Genomic DNA, 25,153 nt, shown 5'->3' with positions numbered 1-25,153 from the left:
TAATAATGCAGATTATCAGTATATTGATTGAAATGATTCGTGTATAGTTCCTTACCTCATACATTTGCTTCTGCACCATAAACCTTTCGCAACCGGCTGACATCAAGAATAGAACACTCAATCTCGAAATATAACACTGTGACTGAGGTCGAGCAGGGGACGAAGGCAGTCGGGGGAGAACTTTCGTGCGAAGAGATACGAGTAAGTGGAATTCGACTTCCTGAGCGTCTTGATTAGCTTGCCGGATATCTCCGGCGGACGGTAGGTGTGAGGGTGGCCTCCGACACTATCAGTCCAGTTCACTCTGGTCAGAGTGTAACGACTGCACCCCTCGGGGTCCTGCATCTCGAGAAGGGTGGGGAAGTAGTGCTCCTCGGGGTAGCATGAATCCTCTCTGGATTTCAGACAAGGCATCTTGAACTTCTTCCACAGCCGGCGGTCGCGCACGATCGCCACGGCGTGCCTCCTTGCTAGGATGAAGAACTGCGAGCCAACGCGGAACCGGTCGAATGGCACTTCCGGGAGCATCGCGTTGTCCCCGCGGGCGACGTAGCGGTCCCACAGTGCCGGTTCGCCCGCGAGGATCTCGATGAAGCTCCGGCGTCGACGACGGAGCGCGCCTTCTGGGTGGGTAGGCTTCGAGGCATCAGGGGCGGAGAGGATGGCTTGGTAGGTGAAGCGGAAGGAATGGAGAGGGATGCAATGCTGGGAGATGAGGGCGAAGAAGGCGTTGGCTGGGTCGTCGATCAGGGCGCCCGCGAGAAGGCGGCGCGCCGCGGAGATGAGCGTCGGCGAGCCTCGCTGCGTCGCTTTGGCCGGGATGAATCTACCGCGGAAAGAGGGCGTCGGTGGGAGCAGAAGGCGGGCGGAAGGGTCGGCGTGGATGTACACGTTAAACAGCCGCTCGTGTCCGCGGAAGAACTGCTCCCAGAGAGCGGCGAACGAGAGATCGGAATTGGTAAGGAACATGAACGCAATCTTGGGCGGCGAGGCCGCGCGTGGACGCAGCCCGCCGCCTTCGGCAGACGCGAGAGTGGCGCGTCGGAAGAGCGCGAGGTCATCCACCTCGTCGCGGTCGGGTATGCGCGGGAGCGTCTTCGGCGGCAAAATCCTCGGCGCCAGAACGAAGAGCACCGGCACCGAAACCAGCAGAAAGAATGAGACCAGAAATGGCGACGAGAGAATCATCGTCCGCTCTCGCCCTTGCTCCCAAATCCGCCACAAAGCCCTCGCCGTCACAACCATCAAGCCACTGAATCAAAGATCGCAACTTTAGGGTTCTAAGCAAACATCTAGAATCCAGGATCCAGATCGTCGAACAAATGGCGAATGCGAGATGTCGATCGATTACTCCCGCTTCAAATTTCTTCGACTACGGATCAAATCCCCAGTTTGGCGGTCGGGGACCGGATTTAACAACGAAATTCGGCGGGTGGAAGCGGGCTGATGAAGTGATGAAGAACAGAGGAATTTTGTGTGTTACAAAATATAATATATATATATATATATATATATATTAAAAAGAAAACATTGCTACTAAACTAGTTTGTAGAAGAATCTACTGGTCGCCGCTTGATTTGAAGTGACACCAAACTCTTCATTATGCGCTTTGCATGGATTGATTAAGAAGCAAGCAAAGAATCGCAACTATGAACACCCTAAACAAAAGGACCTATCACTTAGTTCATATGTTAACATCCACAATTGACCAAAGTTGATGACTTGCAAATAAAAGTTTCGAGGAATTCCTACACGATTATAATAAAAATTGTTATATAAGTCAAAGCTTCTTTGATTATCTTTTTACAAAGTAAAGATAAAAAAAGAAAAGAATAATTAGGATTATAATAAGTCAGGTTCAAATTTATTTGATAAAATAATCGAGTTAAGTTTAGTTTAAAATGAATTAAGTCATTAAAATGATTGTTTAAATTTATCTTAATTTATTCTTAATAAATTTGAGTTTGGTTCAAACTTGACTTAAGAAAATTTGACGTGCTTTCACAAGCTAACGAATATAACGGGAGGGATCAGTCGCCAATGTATTATTGTATTTTCGGATGTACTCAATGGATAAATCAAGGAAGAGCTGTCCACCTCTAGGACTCCGGACATTTGGATTAAAAAATAATAATTATTTGTAAATTGTAATAAACAAAATATGAGGATATTTAGTTTTCTTTAACTAAATAATAATAAACATCAAGTGCATTTTCACCTCCGAGAAATGGTAAAACTATATATATTATTGTTTTTCTGTGCAAGTGTTTTTATGTTTTTCGTTAGGCCACTTAAAAACAAGGAATGGACTAAATTCAAACATTTTTAACGTCAACATACTATCGACCTAGCAACACAAGATGATTTTCTAGATCTTTTTTTTACTCGAAGGATTATTTTTCTTAAATAAATAATAAAAGACGTCTTCAACTTTAATTACATAAACACTTTCATATCCGTTACATTCCTCCAAGTTGAATATTAGCTGACGGAGCACCGTTATCGTTACAGTTACCGACAATAACTGTCACCGGCGGCTGTCCCCTGTCTGTGACGAGCTCCGCCAGAATCCGGTGTTGCGAAACAGAGTCAACATATCCTTTTCCACCTCCATAATCTTCTCCGACGGCATCGACTCCGCCATCTCCTCCGTCGCCGCCAAGGGCACCTCGGCATCCGCCTCCGCATTTCCGGACCCCCCACCGTCCGTGCTCGTCTCCTTCCTCCTCCTGGCCCGTTCCTTCCGCTTGGCCCGCGCCTTCAGCGCCTGGCGGCAGAGCGCCGCAGGGACCCGCACCGTCGCCGTGAGGAGGACGTCGAACAGCACGGCGGGACAGCAGCAGCACAGGGCGGCGCAGTTTGCGGCGGCGTCCCCGGCCACCTCGCGGCACCTACGCCAGGACTTGGACCGCTTGAGTATCACAAGCTGCCGCCGCCCCGCCGCAGCCGTGAGCACCGCCCCTGTTTCCGCAGGCGGCGTCGAAGGAGGCAGAGGCGGCGACGGGCTGCGCACCGCCTTGTTTCGCGCCATCGGTCAGCGCCTCCCCTCCCTCTCTTCTTTTTAAAGAAATCTTGATGAAACGCTGGCGGCCTTTAGATTTTTAGTTATTACAGCTTTGATTCCATCCGTTTGGAGGAACGGATAGGAATTTAATTAATTAGAATAAGCAATGGGCTAAATTTAATTTGTTCCCCTGTTAAATTCAACAATTCCCTAACTGCAATCATCCTCGCATAGATCAGTTTGCCCATTTAATCCATTCAATCTATTTAATTTGCACGTACGCTTAATTTGATCAATCTGTCTATACAAAATAAGAAATAAGTATTAAGAGATCGCACACTTTATATTATCCAAGAAATTCAATTTCATGAAAATGAATGCTCTAGTTTTATTCCTATCCTCGTTAGCTTTCCAGGGTCCTGTATAATTTTGGTTCCTCGTCGAAGTTGTTGCAGGTAACTGAACCTTTTCTACCAGATGATGATGCTGACCATCATGTAGATGGCCTCCCATCCCCCCAACTCCTTGTACGCTGGAAATCCACCAAATCACGCCTGAGTGAGCAGGAGGAAAAAAACTAGAGCCGAAGGTAGCATGGCAAGGATCATCGCAGGTATGGAAAGCTAGATCCATCACACAAAAACTTCTCCTTCATCGCGCGCTTTGGATCCACAGCTGAGAAATATGAGCTAACATTAGAAGTTTATGGGACATTATAGCGAGTGGATGCATGAGATTTAACCAATACATCCATTACAAACTAGTAACATGTGTAACTGGATTGATCTAGTGTGGAAACAAATTATAATCAATCAAAAACAAAGTAAACTCTCGTTGAAAACTTTGGGGCTTGTAAATCAAATCAAGAACCATATAGGAGTCTGAAAGAACAAGCAGACAGCATCAAAAGAAATTGTTTAAGCTTTTATTATGACTTACATTTGAGAAGAAGAGGAAGTTCAGAAGAAATACAACAATTACTCTGACAAAGTCTGCCTTTCTTTATTACCTCTTGTATTATCTACATGGCTGAATGAGTGAATGAAAAACTACTTCATTCAAGTTCATACTTGGTGATTTCACATAATAGTTATTACTGACCAGGAATCATCTTTACTGTTGGGAGTACATAACTGTTCTGTGAAGAATCACAAAGTTGAATATAGTCTTTTCAACATATTCAATGACTCAGCAACATAATTAAATGGTCAAATTTTCAAAGTTAGATACACTAAGATTCAAGGACAATGCAGCACATATGGAAAAACTACTACATCATCAAGAAATATAGTAATATGACTAGACACTAACAATCAAAATAATAACATTGTTTTAAGGACAATGCAGGAAATAGAAAATTTTCTATGGTCGAGAATCATAGGACAATGCAGCAGAATGGAATTTCTGCATGTATAAATTTCACGCTTCTGTAAAATAGAATATAGTAATTTGACTAGCAAAGAGCTTATTCAAGTTTTATTACTAGAACATTCAGTAATTAGATAGCGTAGATCCAATATAAAGAGGGAAACTACAAACAACTAACACTACCTGTTATCAGCACCATTATGTTCATTACCAGCAATGCAGCAATTTTCAAAGATTCCTTGGATCTGTAAGAGGTTGTCTCCTCAAACTTTCGTGAAAAAGAATATTTAAGAACCATATTTCCGCCGCTTCCTTGGTTGGCTAAATCCATAGGCACTCAAATACTTTGAATTAGCAAGTTCCTTTGGAATAGCAGCTCCAACAGATTTCAGGTTTTGAACAAGTTCCCTGAATAACTTTTTGTCCTCGTCATTCACAAAGGTAATTGCTGTACCTTCCTCTCCCATTCTTGATGCCCTTCCCACTTGATGAATAAATTCCTCCATTGAATTTGGCATGTCAAAAATAATTACCTGTTGTACTTTCAACAGGTCGATTCCTCGTCCCAAAACTCCAGTTGAGACAATAATCGAAATCTCTCCTGTCAGAAACTGCCGAAGGATTTCTCTTCTATCCTTCATCGTCTTCTCACCATGAATTGAAAGGGCCTTAATTCCAGTTGCAGTAAAAATTGCCTCCGACAAAACATCAGCTCCTAGTCTCGAACCCACAAACACAACAACAGGTGGATTATAATGTTGTTTGCTCATTAATATCTCAAAAAGCTTCTGCTTCTTCTTCTTTGATTCAACCCAAATGACAATGTGTTTTACTGAGTTGCTGGGCCTGTTTGGCTTGCCAACAGAGATAAATATCAAGTCATCAGCCATTGAGCTAGCCATTCTCTCAACCTCTTTAGAAACAGTCGCCGAGAACATCAATGCTTGGGGTTGGGAAAGGGCTTGAAATATTCGCATCACTTGATCTCGAAATCCGTTCTGCAGCATGCAGTCCACCTCATCTACGACCAGAATGGATACCTCACTGAGCTCAATGTCATGCTTAGTTAGAAGATCTATCAACCTTCCAGGGGTGGCAACAATTAATTCAACACCATTTTGGATCCGATAGATTTGCCCAGCCAATGGGTCTCCACCAACCACAAGAGCAGTTTTAAAAGGCAAACCTTTCCCAAGTAACTTGGCTTGCTCTTCCACCTGAATGCACAGCTCTCTGGTGGGAGATAGAACCACAGCCAATGGATTTTTCTGCCCAGTGACATGCCGCAACCGGATGCTTGAACAATAAGAAATTACAGGAACCAGAAATGAAGCTGTTTTTCCAGATCCAGTGTCAGCAGAAACAAGCAAATTTCTCCTTTCTAATGCTGCAGGTATGGCTTGCATCTGTACTGGAGTTGGTATCACATAGCCAGCACTTTCAAGATTTTTCTCAAGCTTTTCCGGAAGATAACAAGAAGAAAAGGATAACACCGGAGCAGGAACGGAAGTTCCTTTGATGCAAAGTTCAATTTTGCTTCTCAAGGATTCAATCTGAATCGATGTTAAACCTCCTAAGTCAGTTTTATTATTGCCCTTAACATAAAAACACTCATCATTTGTAGGAATTTTCACTAGAGGAGCAGGATTCAATCTTGGATTTTTAGTCTTTTCATGTCTTGCCAAGAGGATTGTTTTACACTCTATGCTGCAAATGTCTTCATCTGTCTGATCACATATATACTCACCATAACGACCACAAATGACACAATGAGGCTCCCTTGGAAGTGCTTCCCTCTGTTCCTGACATCTCTGCTTCACAGGGCATTCTGCAGTAATAAAAAAGATAACATAAAATGATTCTGTTTCTTACCCACAATATTAATACTCTGGTTTTCAAATTCTCATATCATTTTTACATTAACTAATGGGAAAACAACCAACTCAGGCAAGTTAGAAGGATAATACTCTTTATTTCCCAGACCTTTTTGACTAAATTAAATTTACATGTTGATATTTCTAATTCTGTCATTCGTTCCCATGATCAAATTTACATGTTACTTTTTTTTTTAGGTTCTTTCATGGTAAAATTTGCATGATTATAGATTATGATATATTGAGCTAATGGGCAGCACACTAGGGAAAATTCTGATGAAAAAACAGTGCTTATCATAAAGTACCTTGAGTGTCACATGCAGGGTCGAGAGTTCCGTTGTGATCCATCAAAGAAGCTATCTGGTTGTCCTCCATGTTAACCACTTACAATCAAGAAGACTTCAGAGAAAAGATAAAATAGGTAAACTGGACTCTGGATTTCATGCCCATAGGCAAAATTAATTTTGATAGTCTCGTATACAAAATCAAAATTAAAGAAAATACTTAGATATAGTATGCCAGCTAAACCATTTATTCTTTTCAGATTTGAGAGGCCCAATATCTTAAATACACTAGAAAAGAACCAAAATTGTCACCGAATAATTCACGCTTAGAGTTAGTACTAACTATGTTTCAGTTAACATAGACCAGCGGCAGGAGAATTCTTAGTACCTGACCACGCTACATTTGTTAATTTTCATCCTATCCTTGTAGTGTTCATGATTGGTAAGAATTGCGGTCTTTAATTTGTTTCTCCACAAGTTCTCACATTTTTCTTAGGTAAAAACCTATAAAAAAAAAGATTCCCCATTGCCCAACAAAATCCCCCTGATACAACTTCCCACTAGGGCTCCTCAGATGATGAGCTCACAGACATGGCAGAGACAAATACCGTAACCAGGAGAGAAAATGGCCGAGGAGCCCTGCCACACCGCGTGCCGATCCCTCCACGGATTCTGTTCCTTCACGTAGACCTCAAGATCTGGTGGCGGTGGAAGCCCGGTGGGTTGGGAGAAGTAATCTCCCTTCGGATCAATGGAGAAGGAGGAAGCAAGAGAAGTAGAGGGATACAACGACAAGTGGGGAGGGGAAAAAAAGAAGGCTTTTGACGGAGAGAAGCAACGTCGTCGAGGCCGTCGCCGTGGCGAAGATTTGGGTGTCGTCAGGCGAAAACTTAGGGCTCGAGAGAATATATATATATATATATATATATATATATATATATATATATATATATATATATATATATATATATATATATATATATATATATTGTTTTTCTATTTATCGTTAACTCTTATTAGACCATAAAATTTCAATTTTAATCGATTCACCTCTAATTAATCTTTAAATCGAGGTCAAACCTTTTTATTAAAAAATATGAGATATTAGTAAAAATTAAAATAAAAAAAATCATTTTTTTACCCTTCGACATGTAAACAAAATAATAATAATAAAGTAAGAAAAAATTTCAATCACAATTTAAATTTTACATGCAATCTCTACGTATAAAAAAATTTATTTCCACTCCTGCTTTCAAAGTTTTATTTACTTCAACTCCCTTATGCAAATATTGGTACCTAATTGCTCCTCAAATTTTTTAGGTACAAAAGGTTCAAAAATGAGTATAATTCTATTAAATTAAGCACTTTACATTAGAATCGAGTATATTTTATATTAAATTGAGCATATTTTTTTTCTGTTTTAATATAATTCCTCCTAAATTCAATACTATTTAAAGAAAATCTAGTATATTTTCTATCCAATTAAGTATCATTTAAAAAAATCTATTATATTTTCTATCCATTTAAGTATCATTTAAAAAAATCTAGTATATTCGAATATATTTTCTATTAAAATTACCCTTCATTTTTTTTTAGATATAAATAATCTAAAAATGAGTATAATTCCTATTACATTATGCACTTTAAACTAAAATCGAGTATATTTTCTATTAAATTGAGTAGAATTTTTTTTTCCTACTTAATATAATTCCTCTTAAATTCAGCACCATTTTAAAAAAATCTAGTATATTTTTCATCCAATTGAGTGTCATTTAAAAAAAAAAATCTAGTATATTTTTTATTCAATTGAGGTGAAAAAAGAATCATGCTCAATTTGATAGAAAATATATTAAATTCTAGTTTAATATACTGAATTTAAGAGAAATTATACTCATTTTTAGACATTTTATATTTAAAATATCATGGGCAATTAGATAAGTATATTTGACTAAGGAGTGGAAACAAAGATTTATTTCAATAAAGACTACATGCAAATTCATATTCGTCAATAGGGATTGTATACAAATTTACCTTAAAAAAACTAATTAATCGTAGCTAGGAGTGATAGGTGTCATCCATAATTTAGGTGACGTTTGGTTTAGAGGTTTGGGAATGAGGGAATAAATTCATTCCTAAACTTTGTGTTTGGTTGATGGAAATGGAATCAAGATTTTGAAATGAAACTCAATTGTATAGATGAAACTCACCCCCCCTCCCTTGGGTTTTGATGGAATGAGAATAAAAATTAAGTTTTGGACAAAAATACCATATTTGTTCAATTTTTCTTTAATTTCACTTTCTCTCCTTGTTCTCTCTCATCATACTTTCTCTCTCCTCATTCTATCATCACATTTTCTCTCAAAACATATTTTCTCTTTCCTCATTCTTTCTCATCATACATTTTTCTATAATTTTCTCTCTGTATTCTTTTTCATCAGACACACTTTCTCTCATTATTTTCTCTCTTCACTCGCTCCTCATCTTTTCATCACACTTTCTCTCTCCTCAATCTCTCTTACCATACTCTCTCTCCATATTTTATCTCACTCACACTTTCTCTCTCTTCATTTTCTTTCATCACACACTCTCTTCTCTTTATCTCTCACCACACATTCTTTATAATTTTCTCTCTGTATTCTCTTTCATCACACACACTTTCTCTCATTATTTTCTCTCTCTTCATTCTCTCCTCATTTTTTCAGCATACTTTCTCTCTCTTCAATCTCTCTTACCATACTCTCTCTCCATATTTTATCTCATCACACTTTCTCTCTTTTCATTTCTTTCATCACACACTCTCTCCTCATTATCTCTCATCACACATTCTCTACAATTTTCCCTCTGTATTTTCTTTCATCACACACACTTTCTCTCATTATTTTCTCTCTCTTCATTCTCATCTTCATTTTTTCATCATACTTTCTTTCTCTTCAATCTCTCTTACCATACTTTCTCTCCATATTTTATCTCATCACATTTTCTCTCTCTTTATTTTATTTCATCACACTCTCTCTCCTCATTCTCTCTCATGATGTGGCGGTTCCACACATTCTTTACAATTTTCTCTCTGTATTCTCTTTCATCACACACACTTTCTCTCATTATTTTCTCTCTCTTCATTCTCTCCTCATTTTTCATCATACTTTCTCTCTCCTCAATCTCTCTGACCATACTCTCTCTCCATATTTTCTCTCATCACACTTTCTCTCTCTTCATTCTCTTCCATCACACACTCTCTCCTCATTTTCTTTCATCACACTTTCCCTCTCTTCATTTTTTCCCATCACACTTACTCTCTCATCACATTTTCTCATCATACTTTCTTTTCTCAATATCTCATTTTCTCTTATCACACTTTCTCTCTCTTCATTTTTTCTCATCACTCTTTCTCTCAACACACTTCTCTCTCATCATACTTTTTCTCTTCCTCTCCTATCACGCTCTCTCTCCTCATTTTATCTCATTACATTTTTCCTCTCTTCAAAAATTTAAGTTCATTCCGATTAAAAATATTTAACTAACTAAATATTATTTTTAAAAATAATATCTAAATTTATATTTATTTTTATTTTATAATACTATGATACTCATTGTCATCTGATTTATAACAGAAAATAAAACGCCATCTTACTTTCTCCGTGTAAATGACGAATACAACTGGCAAACCAATCGCCTTATACCACTTTTTGCCACTTGACTCGATCAAACTTCCATCGCGAGAAATGCACGTGTTAGGTTGACTTGTACACAGGAAGCACCAATCAAGTCGAGCGTCTTCCATCACCAAAACCTCTGCTGCTCAACCAGCTCCCATTTATTATTCTTCCCGTCCTTCTCAACGCAATTTGGTGTCAATTGCCGCCGGTTGCTTCTTCGGCCAGAGTAATGCCATGGTCGCCGCCCTCCAAATGGCGGGCGCTGCGTTGACTTCACAGCCTACTTTTGTCTCCTTCTTTCCTTTTGGAAGTACAAGTATGGTATTGATAAACCGCCCGTCCAACTGCCATTTTCGCCTTCGTCAGATCTCCAAACGCCCATGACGCCTCCTCCCAAGGCTGCTGCTGCCGAACCTCGCGAATCGCCGGCTGTTGTCGACGACTCGCACGGGATCCGCCGGAACAATAAGCGGAAGCCGGTCGTCATCTACATGGTCTCGCCGGAGGTCATCCACGTGAAGGCCAGCGAGTTCATGACCCTGGTGCAGCGCCTCACCGGCCCCAGCGCCGCCGCCGGCGAGGAGTGCTCGTCCCCCAGCGTCAGCGTCAACCGCCAGGTGGTGCCGGTGAGGGTCAAAGCGCGGGCGCTGATCCGGCGGCCTCCGACGCCGGCGCGAGATTCGCCGTCGTCTCAGCTTTCGACGCTGTTCTTCCACGACTTGAGTCCGCCATCAACATACGCGGCAAGGAAGGACGAGCCGATGGCGGCGCCGCAGAGTTGGTTGCTTGGCGGCGGGTACTTGGACCAGAGCCCTCGCCGTGAACCGGGGCTGGGGAGCGGTTCGGCTTACCTCGATGCTTTGGACCGGCGGCCGGAGAGATCGGGAGGGCAGCGTTGATCGTATGATCAAAGATTAATTATCCTATTAATTAATTCCCTTGGATAGCTGGTGAATCTGCTGCAGGTTTTATTTTAATTTGCATGTAATTAAATGTTTAAATTGAATGATTTTATATTGTGGTTTTGGAATAGCAATAAGAAGTCTTCTATATCGATAGTTTTCAAAAGACAACAAAGTAACTCTAATAATGACTCCTTCCTGTTCGACGCATAAACAAAGAAGAGACTTTCTAGCATGGCACTTCTTATGGATCAACATCAGACGACAAAGCAAATATACAAACACGAAACTCTCATCATACGGGATCCAGAGAATGAACTATTGTACGCAGTTTTATTTTACTTTTTACAAGAAGTTATTTTCAAAATTCAAATCCGTAAATTTTTTATCACATAGACAACAACTTTACCGTTGCACTAAGACTCCCCTTCAACAAAACAAATATACGAGGAGAGAGAAGATCAACATAACATGATTTGGAATCACTCACTAGATATATAACTATTTGTTCGAGTGAATAAAGGATGCCTGGAAATCACTATATTGTATCTGATCTTGCTTCTGTACATACCAAGTCAAGCTTGTTAGGCTTCCACTTTCCCTTGAGAAGACGCCAAAGTCTCCAAGTACTTCTCCACCGTGTTTAGGCCACACAGCTCTTTCACTACTGGCATGGTTGCCGGAACGTCGAGTTGGAATGTCGATGCGGAATGGTTATCGTCGTTGGAAGAGAACTCAGCCCGAGCAGCTCTTATCGCTTCTCGAACCGCACAGTGAACTGAAGAAGCTAGAAGCAGTGGTGGTTCTCCGGAAGCTGCGCATGCAAGAGGCTTATCAGCTACTTTATGGATTAAAGGTTTCAAAGTAGAGTTAGTTCACATAGTAGAGAAATAACTGTGAGCAAAATTGGTGATCATACCCTTTGAGGAAAGTAGACGCTTCTCGTGATGTCCACTTTTCATTAGTTTGACGTTGAATTGCTTCGGGATGGTGTCGACAGTAGGGATCTTATATGTCCACGTACCGTCTGAAACTACCAAGCCATCTGAGTTTTCCACATGTTCCTCGTACAAAAAGAACCCAATTCCTTGAACAAAGGCGCCTTCAATCTGTCGAAAAAGAGATAGCGAGATTAATTTGTAGTAAAAGAACTATTGAGTTCACAATGGCATATTGCAGTCATAAAATTTGCACAATGAGATCCACATGTGGCAAAAGGTGAAATCGCTCGCCCCCAGCGCCCCCGCCGCACCCGACCCAAGGCCATCACAAGGGAGGTAAATCATAGCATCCTGAGCGAGCATGTGATAGGTGGGGTGAATTGCACAGGGACCTGGGATTTACGCCCCGACTACCCCGAGTTTCGACCCCGCGACCTCATGTGGCAAGCATCCCACATGGCTCCTTATCAAGAGAGACATTTAGCCGTTATCACGATCAAAATAAAAAAGGACAGATGAAGGAGGAGATTCAATGGAAACATCCACCAGACCTGTCCTAGATCCACAGCAGGATTCAAGCTCTGCCCGCAGTCATAAGTAAGATCTGTCCTTAAGATGGTAGTAGCTCCTGTAAGAATATCAACCTCCACCTACATTGTGCACCAAATCACAATTTAAGAAGAATGCAAAATAAACTTCATTAAAGCAAGGTCTTGCAACAACACAATGTTACGAGCAATGAAATATGAAGCTACCTCACTTATAGCAGCTCCATAGTTCAGATAGTCTAATTTATCCTCAGGGACCCAATAAGCGCTTGCTGACAAGTTCACTGCTTGCATAGTTGCCTGTGCACAATTCATAATGGAATGTAAATAATTAGGATGAACTCTAAAGTAGGCGCATACTGTCAAAGTAGCAAAAGGGGGGAAAATGTAGGTAAAATAATTGGAAAGTGCATATTCCTTCAAAACATTGGTTTTCATTTTTTCACTATAATTTGAGTTTAGTATGTATATACCTAAAACTTTTAGAACTTCTATGCTACTAGAGATAATATAGATTAACCAAGACCCGACACAAATCTCACTTGGCATTAGCATTTATGCACATAAATGTCGGATAAATTTCATGAAAAACAAATGCATTGTAGGTTTCCAAATTGTTTCATCATTTTCATTAACAATAGCATTAAAAAGTGGGTTAAGACAGATGATACTCTAAGCAGAAAATATGGAAGATAAACATATATCACAGTTAGTGTTTGCTTGTTGATTGTGAGCGAAAAACTTCAATTGACAGTAATATTCTTGCCAATGTTTTAAGAACAACTAATCTTTCACAAAAAGGGCATTTAGGCATCCAAAAATTACCATATAATTTATTTTTATTTTATCTACATGATAGTAACTGACTGATCTTACTGGCCTTAGAGTAAAGATAAAGATGTATGACAATTTAAAGTTTTTAAACGTGATATTATTTTGTGGCAGATATGAAAGCATTTCCCATAAATAGAAGAGGTGTTGTTGTAATTTTCTATTATTCAACTCTAGTATTCAATTAACTACTAAATGTATTATAAGTGATATCGAAATGAACATTTGATCCCCATGCAGTAATGAGAGTGCCAGAGATGAATTACAGAAATGAGCTACAACAATGCTTAACTAATAGTCAATCTACTTCGAGATGTAAATGCACACCTGGGAAATTAGGGTCTCCCATGAGATTGAACCCATTTGTTCTTCTAAACTTTGCTTGAGTGGCTTCAATCTGCTGACTAGAATACTGCTAGCAAGACGAACTGCTTCACAACTTGATTCAGATTTGGTGCTTCCACCAGTAAAACTTGCCTGAATCAAACTCAAACTATCCACTTGGATGATCCTCAACCTATCCAAAAGATTTAAACTTACACCCTCCCAAAGCTGTCCAAGAACAAATGCTACCATTTGCTTTACCTTTGTCCACAGCCCCTGGCCTATTTCAACACCTCCAACTTCAATAACTACTGAGCCATCATTTAGAATAGACACTTTCCCTGGCGTCGACTTTGGTTCAACATGGTATATAATAGGTACCCAGGATATTCCTCGTTTTTTCCACTTATTGCAAGTATTGAAATATTGGACCATTCCAAGGCGTTGCAGATAGCTGGCTGTTGAAGCCAATTCATCTACTATACCAGGTAGAGTATATTCTGAAGCATCACCACTGCTGGGTCCATAAAATGACCTAAGGCTTTCGTAGGTGTGCAGATTTTTCTTTCTGACAGAATCAGTATCCATGGATAGGAAAGCTGCTACATGTTCAATAATAGCTTCAGCAATATAAGATCCCTGTACATCTCCTGGAGCTCGCATGGCTGATTTACTTGTAAGATTCGTTTTGCATAACTTGATATTGAAAGAGAGAGCACCCCAATTGTACTTTTCCAAAGCTGTTATAACAGCAGATGGAATAAGTGGACTAAGATCGATTGTTATGCCTGCATTAATAAATAAATCCATGTGCAAGGCTGTAATCTTCCCATCAGACTTGAAACCCACAGAATAGTTTATTTTCATAGGGTGTCGTCCTCCTATCATTATCATATCTGTTTTGCGATCAAGGTACATCCTAACTGGACGATGCAATGTAAATGCTGCAAGAGCACATGCGGCTGCTATCTATATATCACAACATATTTTAGAGAGCCTAACACAGCATTAACTAAACTGCTGTCAAAAATAAAGTTTACCAAATTCCAGAAGTTACATTATATGAAAGAAGATTAAACATATTTCAGCTTAACTTAGCAGGTCAGTATAAACCATTTATAGGGGAATGGCTAATAAAATTCAAACATGAGTAATTAGATCTAAATCTCATTCCATGTGAGTAATACTGGCAAGACATGTTGTTCTGACAATACATGGTAGTTAAAACAAATAGATACAAAGAGGAGAAAATAAAATCATGCTTCACCTAGGGCAATGCTAGCATATATGTTATCCAAAGTCTACTTCACTGTGTATTATTGCTTATTATCGTTTCTCCAGTAAAAATGAAGACAAAATAGTTCTAATATTGGATCACATCCATATGAAATACTTCAAATAGAATTTTCCCTTTTTTTTGAAAATTTTGAAGCTCACCACCATGGATCGTAGAGCTTTCCCACCAAAACCTCCTCCAACTCTTCTTGTAATTACACGAACATTATGCTCCGGTACTCCAAGGCATTTTGCAATCACACCCTGGGTATGCTCGGGAAATTGAGTTGAACTATAAACCACAATGCAGTTATCTTCATCTGGAATGGCAAGAGCTGTTTGTGTTTCCATGTAAAAGTAATATTGGGAACCGAGTTTAATCTGTAGACAGCCATCACAAACAGTTAATTAGAAACGTAATAGAACACAGGAAAATTACTGACGTTGTTTCTTGGGATAGCTAAATCAAAATCATACTGAAAGGAGCAGAATGCTACTTCCAGTGCAGAGAGTTACTAGACACTAGTATTAAAAAAATGCCAGGTGGCACCTACATAGCTATTCCAATCATTTAACTTCAGAATTTTCACTTTTATTTCTAGGTGGCCATCATCTTAGAAGCTTTTTATATTACAAGCAAATACAGCTAATGTCAGAAATTACAGAAATATAATTGTGGTTGTGGCACCACTACCAAATGCCATTTTCACTAAATATTTATGCTCTTCTGCACATTGATGTACCAATTATTGATTAACTACAACAGGAATTTTTATCTGTTCAAGTTCATTACCGCAAAATTGAAATTTCTAAAGAATAAATGATCTAGCAGAGAGTTACCTTCAGAAATTATGGTTGGTCTTTTTTTTGTCATTTACTATGGTAGATTGTTTGTCTTTAAATAATATTGCCAGGATCTAAGGAGATAAGCATGTGGATATAAAATTTCTCATGTGCATCTTATTTCTCCCCATTTATATGCACGTGGCAAGCAGACCCCTCTGGAGGCATATGCTAAATAACCAATAGACATCAAATAGTCATGTACTCTGTCACTAGGGCATGAAGAATGGTGGATTCATAAACAACATCGGAGATATTAAGGAAATACAAAAAAGAATGTAAAAGAATCTAATAGCAAACAAAGCTAGAAATGCCAAGAATATAAAATAGCCAGTGAAAACACTAGCCAAGCAGAAAATGAGGAAGTTGCTACCATTTGTCTTGGTTAAGCTGTGAGAAAAAGTACATGAAATTACCTCAGCTGAGAGAATCTTGTGATCAGCTTCATCCATTCCTTTGGCTAGATCACCGATCCGCTTAGGATACATTGCGGGAGGCACATCAAAGAAACTTGATCTTGCGATAGCATCTTCGATGGATAGGATTGGAGGTTCCAAGTCCTCATTGGAATACTGCACGTTTGCTTGTTTAGCAGCCATGTTGGCATATCTCTGTGTTTCTGCTACCTAAAGTAATCAAATAAATAGATGTAGCTCATGTGGCGTTCTTTGTACTGCTTTTTAGAATGTATATTTTTATTGGACGACAATTAACTCTACTAAATTGTGAAATACTCCACTAAAACAGATAGCAATAAAATTAGTCAGAGGAGAATGGACATACCACAACACCAAGACATTGACCAACATATTCAGTCAAAGAATCAGCAAATAGTGGTTCAGCTCCAAAAACAAATCTACATCCAATGTTTTCCCCACGTGGTGGGATGTCACTAGCACCGATATAAGCAATGACTTTAGGTGATGCCTGCGTAGATTTGAATGTAATGCCCTCTATATGAGCCAAAGGACGTGTGCTGTACACAAATGCTCCATAAAGGCAATCTTTAGGAGAAGGAATATCATCAACATATATTGCTTCACCTGGTTCGGTAAGAAGATTTAGTAAAACCAAATAGTGGCAACTACATAAACTATGACCTTGCCAAACAGATATAACATTTGTAAAATGGTAATGGTGTGTAATTTAGCAATCCATTGTTAACTACACAAAAAATTGTTAAAAGTTCTTCCAAGCCTACAAATTCAGAAAGAAAATATAATATTTCTATTATTTCCATCAAATCAAAATGTGAAGCCTTAGAAATCAATAAATCCCCACACGAAAGAAAGACAATGATTGAAAGAACAGTCACATCATGCAACAAGGAGAAAATCAATAACACAAAAAACCATATGAAAAGAAGCATCTTAATTTCTATATATAAAATAATTAGATATATAAATGTATGTATACTTGGAGAATAACTCATAAAAAATTCTCCTTTATGTAATAAATCATACGAAAATAGTGTTAGAACCCCAGGGTAGTTTTGATGTGGTCAACCAAATTCAGTTAGGTTCTGTTGTATTTGATCCTTGTGTCTAAGTGTGCAGGAGCTTAGGAACACAAGAAGTCGAGCGGAAGATGCAGCTAGCGAGAAGCATGGCACGGGAAAGGAGTCGACAAGCTCGGTACATCCAAAGTACGAGTTGCTGCGGAAGAGTACATCGACGGACGAGAAGGATGCGCACGACAGTCTAAGCGACGAGAAGCCGGGAAGGAAGGGAGAAGGTCGAAGTTGGGTTCGGGTGAGCTCAACTACGGTTAGCCAGAGAATCACCTACGCGAAGAAATCAACAAAGGAGCTGATTTACCGTGTGGAAGGCGCCTTCCATGGCTGGAAGGTGCTTTCAATGAATAGTATGAAGGCGCCTCCCAGCCTTTGAAGGCGCCTTCGATGAACAGTACGAAGGCGCCTTCCAAGTGACCATTAGCGAAGATAAAGTTTATCTTCGCACGGATAGAACTTGCTATGCTGGAGACGCCTTCCGCCCTATTGCAGGTACCTTCTAGCCTTAGATAAGATATTCCGAGGCCATAAAAAGACCCCTGAACCTAGGAAAGAAAGTACAACTGAACTGCAAGTCTTGTATTTACTTCCTAGTCATTCAGTGAGCTGTAAACGTCTGTAAAAGGCTACTCCGCCTTCAACAAAGGAGTTTTTCTAGTGGAACTTTCTTCAACGCCTTGGATTAACAACCACCTAGGTTGTAACCAAGTAAATAGATTGTCCTCTTACTTTTTGTTCAGTTTTATTATTCTGTTTATTATTATTATGTTGCTGATCAAATCAAAAGAACGAGAAGGGTTTATTTTTTTATATAGGCAATTCACCCCCTCTTGTTGCTCTCGCTACGCCAACAAGTGGTATTAGAGTCAGCCAGAACACCACAGAAGGACTAACCGCTGACTGAAGCATCGAGATGATGGCCGGACCGAACATCTACCCGCTGAAGTTCGAGAGAGAATTCGTGTTATGTAAGAAACACATAGAGGCATTTTTTTAAAACAGATTTTGAAATCCTTTTGATAATTAAATATGATTTTGTAACCCCCAAAGATCAACAAGTAGAAAAAAAAAAGAGTATATGTGGACCAAGAAGGAGCAAGCAAACTTCGTAGCAAATGCACGAGACGAATTCCATCTGTTGAGTGTGTTGCCTCTGCAAGAAGTCAGCAGAATCGACACCTACGAATCAGCAAAAGAACTTTGGGAGAAGTTCCTGGAGCTACACGAAAGTACGTCTGAAGCCAAGCTCGCAAAACGGGATTTGCTCTGGAGCCAACTGATCAACCTTCGGCTGAAAGAAGGAGAATCAGTAGCGCAACTGCACGCTAAACTGAAGGAGCTGATCACTGGATTCATGAATCTTAGAGAAAAGGTAACAAACCGAGATTCCCTAAGGTATGCATTAAATGTTTTTCCAAGGACACTTGAATGGTCTTCAATTATCGACTCCTATTATATTTCTAAAAATCTGAGGTAAGCACGCTAGAAAGTTTATTTTCCACTTTCGAACTTCACGAATCTAAAGGAGCCTAGACTCCAAAGCGTAAATTGATGAAGACAAAGCAGCCCTAATGGTAAGAAAATTTAGTAAATTTATTAAATCTAATAAATTCAATAAGTCATTGGCAAAAAAGCACTTTCGAAGCAAAAGGAAAGTTCGGTGCTACAACTGCCAAGAAGAAGGACACATCAAGGATGACTGCCCTGAACTGAAGAAAAAGGAGAAGGACAAGGGCAAAAGACCAACAAGATCAAAGCACAATAATCTGAAGGCCACATGGGATGAATTGTCGTCTTCCAAGTCTGAGATCAAAGCATTATGCCAGCCTAGCCCTAATGACAGACCACCAAGGAGAAGATGAAAGTAGCTCATAAATGAGCATCGATAAAGGGGAAGGATCATCAGAGGAAAGCTGTGATGAAATGGGAGCATCAGAACACGAGGTAAGTGTAGTACATGCACCTTCTCCCAATCAGTCTTTCCAATTTATTAAAATACTTTTAAAGAACTTAGTTCAATTAGAAAAAGATAATGCTAGGTTAAAAACTTAAAATTAAACTTAGCAAAGTTATGTCCCTTAGATATGTTTGATAATCTAAAAATAGAAAATGAAAAATTGAAAGCACAAATAGAAAAACTAAAAAATGACAATACATATTTGAATTCAAATATCTTTCGAAAATCAGCATTAAAAAATAATGGTAGAATTAATTGGTACATAAGGAATCACCAAGGACAAATTAGGAAAATCTATAAAAATTATGTACCTCCCAAATTTTTAGTGAATCCAGTAGGCAGGAACCTATATTAGGTTCCAAAATTCTTTTTAAATTAAAACTCTAATTTTCTAAATTGTCTCAAACTAGAAAATACATTTTTTTTACTGCTCTAACTCGTTTATGTAGATTCAAAAAATATTTTCAAGATTTTTCAAAATATAAAAGTAACTTTTATATTATTTGTGTCAAAATGGGAGATTAATTACTAAAAATAGCATTTTTTTTTTAAATTGGTTCTGAAAAATATTAGCTTACTGGTAATCTTTTGTAATGTACCCCTAGAAAAGTTTTTCAAATTTTTCTAACAGTTTACTTTATGTTTTCAAATTTTTTCCCAATTTTTTTTTTGATGTGATCAAAGGGGGAGATATAAGTAAAAGTTAAGGGGGATTAAGGGGGAGTTGGGATTTTTATCCTTGTATTTATTTTGATTTTGCAATTAACTTGTTTAAATTCATTGTTTTACTATTTCATTGCATTTATAACACTAACTTGAACTTGGGTTGATGCATATCAAAAAGGGGAGATTGTTAGAACCGAAGGTAGTTTTGATGTGGTCAACCAAGTTCAGTTAAGTCCTGTTGTGTTTGATCCTTGTGTCTAAGTGTGCAGGAGCTTAGGAACACAAGAAGTCGAGCGGAAGACGCAGTTAGCGAGAAGGATGGTACGGGAAGGGAGTCGACGGACTCGGTGCATTCGAAATACGAGATGCTGCGAAAGAATACACCGACGGACAAGAAAGACACGCGCTGCGGTTCAAGGGACGAGAAGCCATGGAGGAAGGCTGCTCGAGGAGAAGGTAGGAGTTGGGTTCGGGTGAGCTCAACTCTGGTTAGTCGGAGAATCACCTACACGAAGAGATCAGCAAAGGAGCTGATCTACCGTGTGGAAGGCGCCTTCCATGAATGGAATGCGCCTTTGATGAATAGTACGAAGGCGCCTCCCAACTTTTGAAGGCGCCTCTCAGCCTTTGAAGGTGCTTTCGATTAATAGTACGAAGGCATCTTCCAACCTATTGAAGGCGCCTTCCAATTAATCGTTAGCGAAGATAAAGTTTATCTTTGCATGGATAGAACTTGTCACACTGGAGACACCTTTCACCGAATTGAAGGCACCTTCTAGCCTCGGATAAGATTTTCCAAGGGCTATAAAAAGACCCCTGGACCTAGGAAAGAAAGTACAACTAAACTACAAGTCTTGTATTCACTTCCTAGTCATTCAATGATCTATAAACATGTACTCCGCATTCAACAAAGGAGTTTTTCTAGTGGAGCTTTCTTCAATGCGGATTAACAACCACCTAGGTTGTAACCAAATAAATAGATTGTCCTCTTAATTTTTGTTCATTTTTATTATTCTATTTATTATTATTGTGATGTTGATCAAATCAAAAGAATGAGAAGGGGTTTATTTTTTTTATATGGGCAATTCACCCCCTCTTGTCGGCCCCGCTGCACCAACAAATAGAATTGAAGTTACTTTCTATGAGAATTTCTTTATTTAGAAACTTAAAATAAGAAGAAAAGGTTTCTCTGTATTTCTAACTTTTTGTGTGTGCGTGCGCACATGCAAAAGAAAAATCTCAATTCAGTCCCAAATCAAAAGATCGCTAAGTAGTCTAATGTTTAATATCCTTATAGTATCATTTTAGATATTCTTTCAAATATTATCATAGTGGATCTACAACTAGGTATAATAAATGGATACAAGTACAAAAAATGCCGGTAGATAGAAATGGCCTAGATACCAAAACAATCATAACAATTCCCTTGGACAGAGATTAGATTACGGTAAAATTGAGCACACAGTTTTCCAATATTCATTAGAGGTGTGATCCAATCTCAGTTCCATAATGAAAACACAAAGTTGATTTTGCTGGTTTGAAGAACTATGTGAGTTGGCAACTTAACCATAACCATTTTTGTAATATTATTATGAGACGCACAATAAACTGAAAGTATTAAAATTTTAAATATCATGAGTTGATGTAATGATGAAATCTAAGAGAGAATGAACAGATGTGTCATCATATCATGTGAACACTTGTAGATACAATATCATATCTAAGAATTAGATAAGATTACGAAAAAAAAAGAGTATTCTTCACCAAAAAAAAACTCTTAAAAAAAAAGAGTTAACTCCAAAACATTTACCCGAGGCTTGAATTTCAGCTCCGACTTTCTTGATAGGCGCGCCGATAGGATCGTAATCTGTGCTAAACTCAACTAACTGCTTTGAAGACAAGATGATGCTAGGATTGCAAAGTTGTTCAAATTTTGATGTCCTTGGTTCCATTATGTCCTCAGACCCATTGGTTTTGTCATTTGGATAATGAGTAGCAACACTAGATACATCCACATGGTTAATCTTCTCAGCCACAACCAATTCTTTAGCAAATGGTTGAAAAAAATTGAATAGAAAAGTAATGGCCAAACTTGCTCTGTATCTTGAATGACGAGTGCCTACTTTTGGTATGATGGTCTCTTTCAGTAAATGAATGGCTCCAAGTAAAATTGAGGCTGTGAGAATTTTGCCCGTCAAGAACTCCTCAACTTTCCTTGCTCTGATGGCATGTTCGCTACCATAAGCCCCAAAAGCCAAGTGTAGATTTAGTAAAATAAGATCCCCAGAGATCTTATCAGAAATAACATGAACCAAGAAAGCAGAATTCAGATAAGAAATAGCATTCCCAAGTGGGCGCGGAGCTGCTCGGTATGTTTCAAACAGAATACTGGAATCACTTTTAGGAACAGAAACCATGGCATTGCTAGTTGCAGAGGAAGAATCTATTTCCGAACTCCAATAAGGAATATGTATGCTTATGAGTATGGTTCTGTCATCACATGGAGGCAACTTAAGAAATTCTTCAAGTGAAATAATTAACCTCCCTGAAGAGGTCTGAAAACAAACAATTGATCCAACAGCAAGAAGTATTGTAGCAATATCTGAGGCAAACTGATTTCTTTGTGCCATAATCAGATTTCCACCCAAGCTAGCCATATTTCTGATGAAGGGAGAAGCGACCTTATCCATATGATCAGCAATTTTACAAAAGATTAATTTTCCACCCGAATGGAGTACTGTATTATCCTTTTCTTTCAGCACTTCAATAGCCCTGGAAATTGTCACAGCAGCTCCAAGTGTAATCCCTTTGCTATCCCTTTTGACGACTGAGAGTTCTGGTATACCTGTGAGATCAATGTACTTATCATACAAGTCATTTTCCTTGTAAACGCCAGATCCTGTGTTACCCATAACCAATTTGACTTGATTTTCAGCGAATTCATCGGAATTCAAAAGTTTGTAGAGTTGTTCAAGGCCAGAAGGCCGATACCACTGGCACTCTGGCAAGCCACTATCTTGGGAACTGTCTAAGGCACCCATAGATGAATTGATCTCAGATTTCAGAAATTCAGGAAAAGTGCAAATTTGGCCTTGGTTGTGAGGAGGCAGTCTGTCAACATTTGCATCCTCTGGCTTCTTCCAAAATGTATTCAGACCCAAATCTTCCAAATCAACATCAGCTGCAAAACTCTTGCAGACATCTGCAATGGGTCTATAGCCAGTGCATCGACAAAGGTTACCAGAAATAGACTTTTGAGCCTCAAATTTGGTGATCTTCGAGAACCCGATGGGAGGTTCAGGCCCATCAGTCTTATCTGCATTTGTAAGGGCAGAGAAGAGTGACATACACATACCAGGAGTGCAGAAGCCACACTGAGTTGCATGAAACCCTGAGAACCTCTTATGAATTGAATGGTAGCCATCTTTGGTATTTCCAAGTCCTTCAGTAGTGGTAACAGAGCAAAAATTTATACTGCAAAGTAGTGTAAGACAAGAACTAACACTGAATTCTTTCACTTGATCACTAACTGGATCATATTTAGAAAGAAGAACAACACAAGCCCCACATCCACCTGCACAATTAAATTACCAGATTATGTTAATACAAAAGATATGTCATGCCTGAGTTTATTGTGCGAAGGACTAGACAACCAATAACTGAAAAAGCTAATCCATTTATCAAGATGGATTATATTGGTGGAATAAAATGTAGCGCCACCACTTGCACACCATCTGGAAGAATGCTTCAAGAGCTGTTTATTGATTACACATGAAGAAAACCATATAGAGATTCCAAGGAACTAAGTGGCAGGCGTTTCTAAAAAATTGCAGGTGAATAATGGCGAATACACGTGGTAAAGGCGATTCGCTCGCCCTAGCGCACCGCCAACTAATCTCTAGGCCAACACGAAGGAGTAGGTAAATCACGGGTGGCTACTGCAAATGGCAAGGCATAGGAGGAGGCATGCTCAGACACGCTGAGTTTCAACCCAATACCTCGTGGAATAATGGCGAATATATGAGGAATCTTTTATTATAAAAAAAAAACTTGACCTCAGCTTCTAAAACTAATAAAACTTTCAATTCAGAGAAAAAATTGCATCTTTCCTCCTAGAAAGAAGAACCCTAATTACGCGAACAAGTAATACAAACATGTTCGGCAGCAAGAAAACACTAATTTTCGACAAGGAAACAACCCAGCCGCCCAAAAGGAAAACCTTTCCGAACCAAGCGACTATCTCCAACTCGAAATCAACAAAATATGAGAGAGAGAGAGAGTATAGCCGCTAACCCTCGCCGCAACCGAGCTTGGGTCCAGTGAATCGAGTGCGGGTTCTCAAGAATTCGAGCAAGGTGGTGGAAGGATCGACCTTGGCTAACTCGAACCTCTCTGTGTTCACAGCCAACACCAACCTCCCCGCCATGCTTAACGCAACCGCCTCCTCTGCCGTGAGCCCTGCGTCTCCGACGCATTTTATCGTCACGCCATCTGAATCAAATACAGTAAAAGTGAAATCCGTGGTGGCCTATGATTGTCCCACGCCATTAGAAAACTGTAAAGGAAGGATATGATCGCACGACCTTATCGAAATTCTGACTCTTACACCATTTAACAATTATACTCAGATACCATCTCAATTATGCTCGGGAGGCGCCGCCATCTCAATCACCGATTTCACTTTTACTGAATTTGATTGAGATGGCGTAACGATAAAAGGCGGCGGAGACGACGCTTTAACTGCCAAAGGGACAATCGGATAATATCAAATTATTATTATTATTATTATATTTAATTTTTTATAACGGCCACGACGTTTTAACTGTTCTCAAGCAGTGACGCCTCAAACCTGGTACATCTTACTAGCGTGTTGGTCGGACATATTGATGAGGACGCTGAGACGAATATATATATTTTTTATTGTCATAGTACATCTTACTATCGTATATATTTTATTTGTGAATCCATCCATTGACCGACCAATTCTGTTAAACTCAAAAAAAAAAAAAAATATATTAATATATTTTTTCTATTCATATTAAAAATAATTCTAAAATTTATTAATAATTTTCACATGTTAAAAATTTGAGACTCAGTAACATATTATTAAAAATTTTTCTCATTAATCAATTAAAAATCTAGAGTTTTCTTTAATCTCATATTTTAG

General features: G+C 39.0%; 5 protein-coding genes across 9 annotated transcripts; 1 reads left to right on the top strand and 4 right to left on the bottom strand.

Annotated features, from left to right (window-relative positions):
* Positions 1-1,511, bottom strand: LOC122014960 (glycosyltransferase BC10-like). The gene has a single exon (XM_042571533.1). It carries the CDS (start codon positions 1,243-1,245, stop codon positions 118-120), a length of 1,128 nt encoding a protein of 375 aa, XP_042427467.1. The 5' UTR covers positions 1,246-1,511; the 3' UTR covers positions 1-117.
* Positions 1,512-2,527: 1,016 nt separating this feature from the next.
* On the bottom strand, positions 2,528-3,031 carry LOC122039044. The gene has a single exon (XM_042599060.1). The coding sequence runs from the start codon at positions 3,029-3,031 to the stop codon at positions 2,528-2,530; it is 504 nt and encodes a 167-aa protein (XP_042454994.1).
* Positions 3,032-3,267: 236 nt separating this feature from the next.
* Positions 3,268-7,431, bottom strand: LOC122014924 (DEAD-box ATP-dependent RNA helicase 41-like). 2 transcript variants are annotated; one of them, XM_042571464.1, is made up of 4 exons: positions 7,139-7,431; positions 6,552-6,645; positions 4,556-6,200; positions 3,268-3,679 (listed from the first exon to the last, which is right to left on the bottom strand). In XM_042571464.1, exons 2-3 carry the CDS (start codon positions 6,619-6,621, stop codon positions 4,660-4,662), a joined length of 1,611 nt encoding a protein of 536 aa, XP_042427398.1. In that variant the 5' UTR covers positions 6,622-6,645; positions 7,139-7,431; the 3' UTR covers positions 3,268-3,679; positions 4,556-4,659. The 2 variants fall into 2 exon arrangements, with proteins under 2 accessions (XP_042427398.1, XP_042427389.1); XM_042571455.1 differs by having other exon boundaries at positions 6,552-7,431.
* A 2,963-nt stretch (positions 7,432-10,394) lies between these two features.
* LOC121998417 lies at positions 10,395-11,203 on the top strand. The gene has a single exon (XM_042553351.1). The coding sequence runs from the start codon at positions 10,567-10,569 to the stop codon at positions 11,083-11,085; it is 519 nt and encodes a 172-aa protein (XP_042409285.1). The 5' UTR covers positions 10,395-10,566; the 3' UTR covers positions 11,086-11,203.
* Positions 11,204-11,400: 197 nt separating this feature from the next.
* LOC122014911 (indole-3-acetaldehyde oxidase-like) lies at positions 11,401-24,575 on the bottom strand. 4 transcript variants are annotated; one of them, XR_006120791.1, is made up of 10 exons: positions 24,280-24,575; positions 21,797-23,560; positions 16,634-16,893; positions 16,267-16,476; positions 15,170-15,388; positions 13,736-14,701; positions 12,785-12,877; positions 12,581-12,679; positions 12,008-12,492; positions 11,401-11,902 (listed from the first exon to the last, which is right to left on the bottom strand). XR_006120791.1 is itself a non-coding variant. In XM_042571430.1 (10 exons), the coding sequence occupies exons 1-10, from the start codon at positions 24,410-24,412 to the stop codon at positions 11,673-11,675; spliced, it is 4,164 nt and encodes a 1,387-aa protein (XP_042427364.1). In that variant the 5' UTR covers positions 24,413-24,573; the 3' UTR covers positions 11,401-11,672. The 4 variants fall into 4 exon arrangements, 1 of the variants encoding a protein (XP_042427364.1); XM_042571430.1 differs by having other exon boundaries at positions 12,008-12,197; positions 24,280-24,573; XR_006120793.1 differs by lacking the exon at positions 11,401-11,902 and having other exon boundaries at positions 12,060-12,197; positions 12,283-12,492.
* Between the last annotated feature and the right edge of the window lie 578 nt (positions 24,576-25,153).

The sequence above is a fragment of the Zingiber officinale genome, chromosome 1A (genome assembly GCF_018446385.1).
Source record: "Zingiber officinale cultivar Zhangliang chromosome 1A, Zo_v1.1, whole genome shotgun sequence".
Lineage (NCBI taxonomy): Eukaryota > Viridiplantae > Streptophyta > Magnoliopsida > Zingiberales > Zingiberaceae > Zingiber > Zingiber officinale.
This window is presented reverse-complemented; position numbering and strand designations above follow the sequence as displayed.

Coding starts and splice junctions, on each gene's coding strand:
- LOC122014924 (XM_042571455.1), bottom strand. CDS start 6,621: ATGGAGGACAACCAGATAGCTTCTTTGATGGATCACAACGGAACTCTC. Junction 6,201..6,551: donor CCCTGCATGTGACACTCAAG/GTACTTTATGAT, acceptor TTATTACTGCAG/AATGCCCTGTGAAGCAGAGA.
- LOC121998417 (XM_042553351.1), top strand. CDS start 10,567: ATGACGCCTCCTCCCAAGGCTGCTGCTGCCGAACCTCGCGAATCGCCG.
- LOC122039044 (XM_042599060.1), bottom strand. CDS start 3,031: ATGGCGCGAAACAAGGCGGTGCGCAGCCCGTCGCCGCCTCTGCCTCCT.
- LOC122014911 (XM_042571430.1), bottom strand. CDS start 24,412: ATGGCGGGGAGGTTGGTGTTGGCTGTGAACACAGAGAGGTTCGAGTTA. Junction 23,561..24,279: donor CAAGCTCGGTTGCGGCGAGG/GTTAGCGGCTAT, acceptor TTAATTGTGCAG/GTGGATGTGGGGCTTGTGTT. Junction 12,878..13,735: donor GGGAGACCCTAATTTCCCAG/GTGTGCATTTAC, acceptor AATTGTGCACAG/GCAACTATGCAAGCAGTGAA.
- LOC122014960 (XM_042571533.1), bottom strand. CDS start 1,245: ATGGTTGTGACGGCGAGGGCTTTGTGGCGGATTTGGGAGCAAGGGCGA.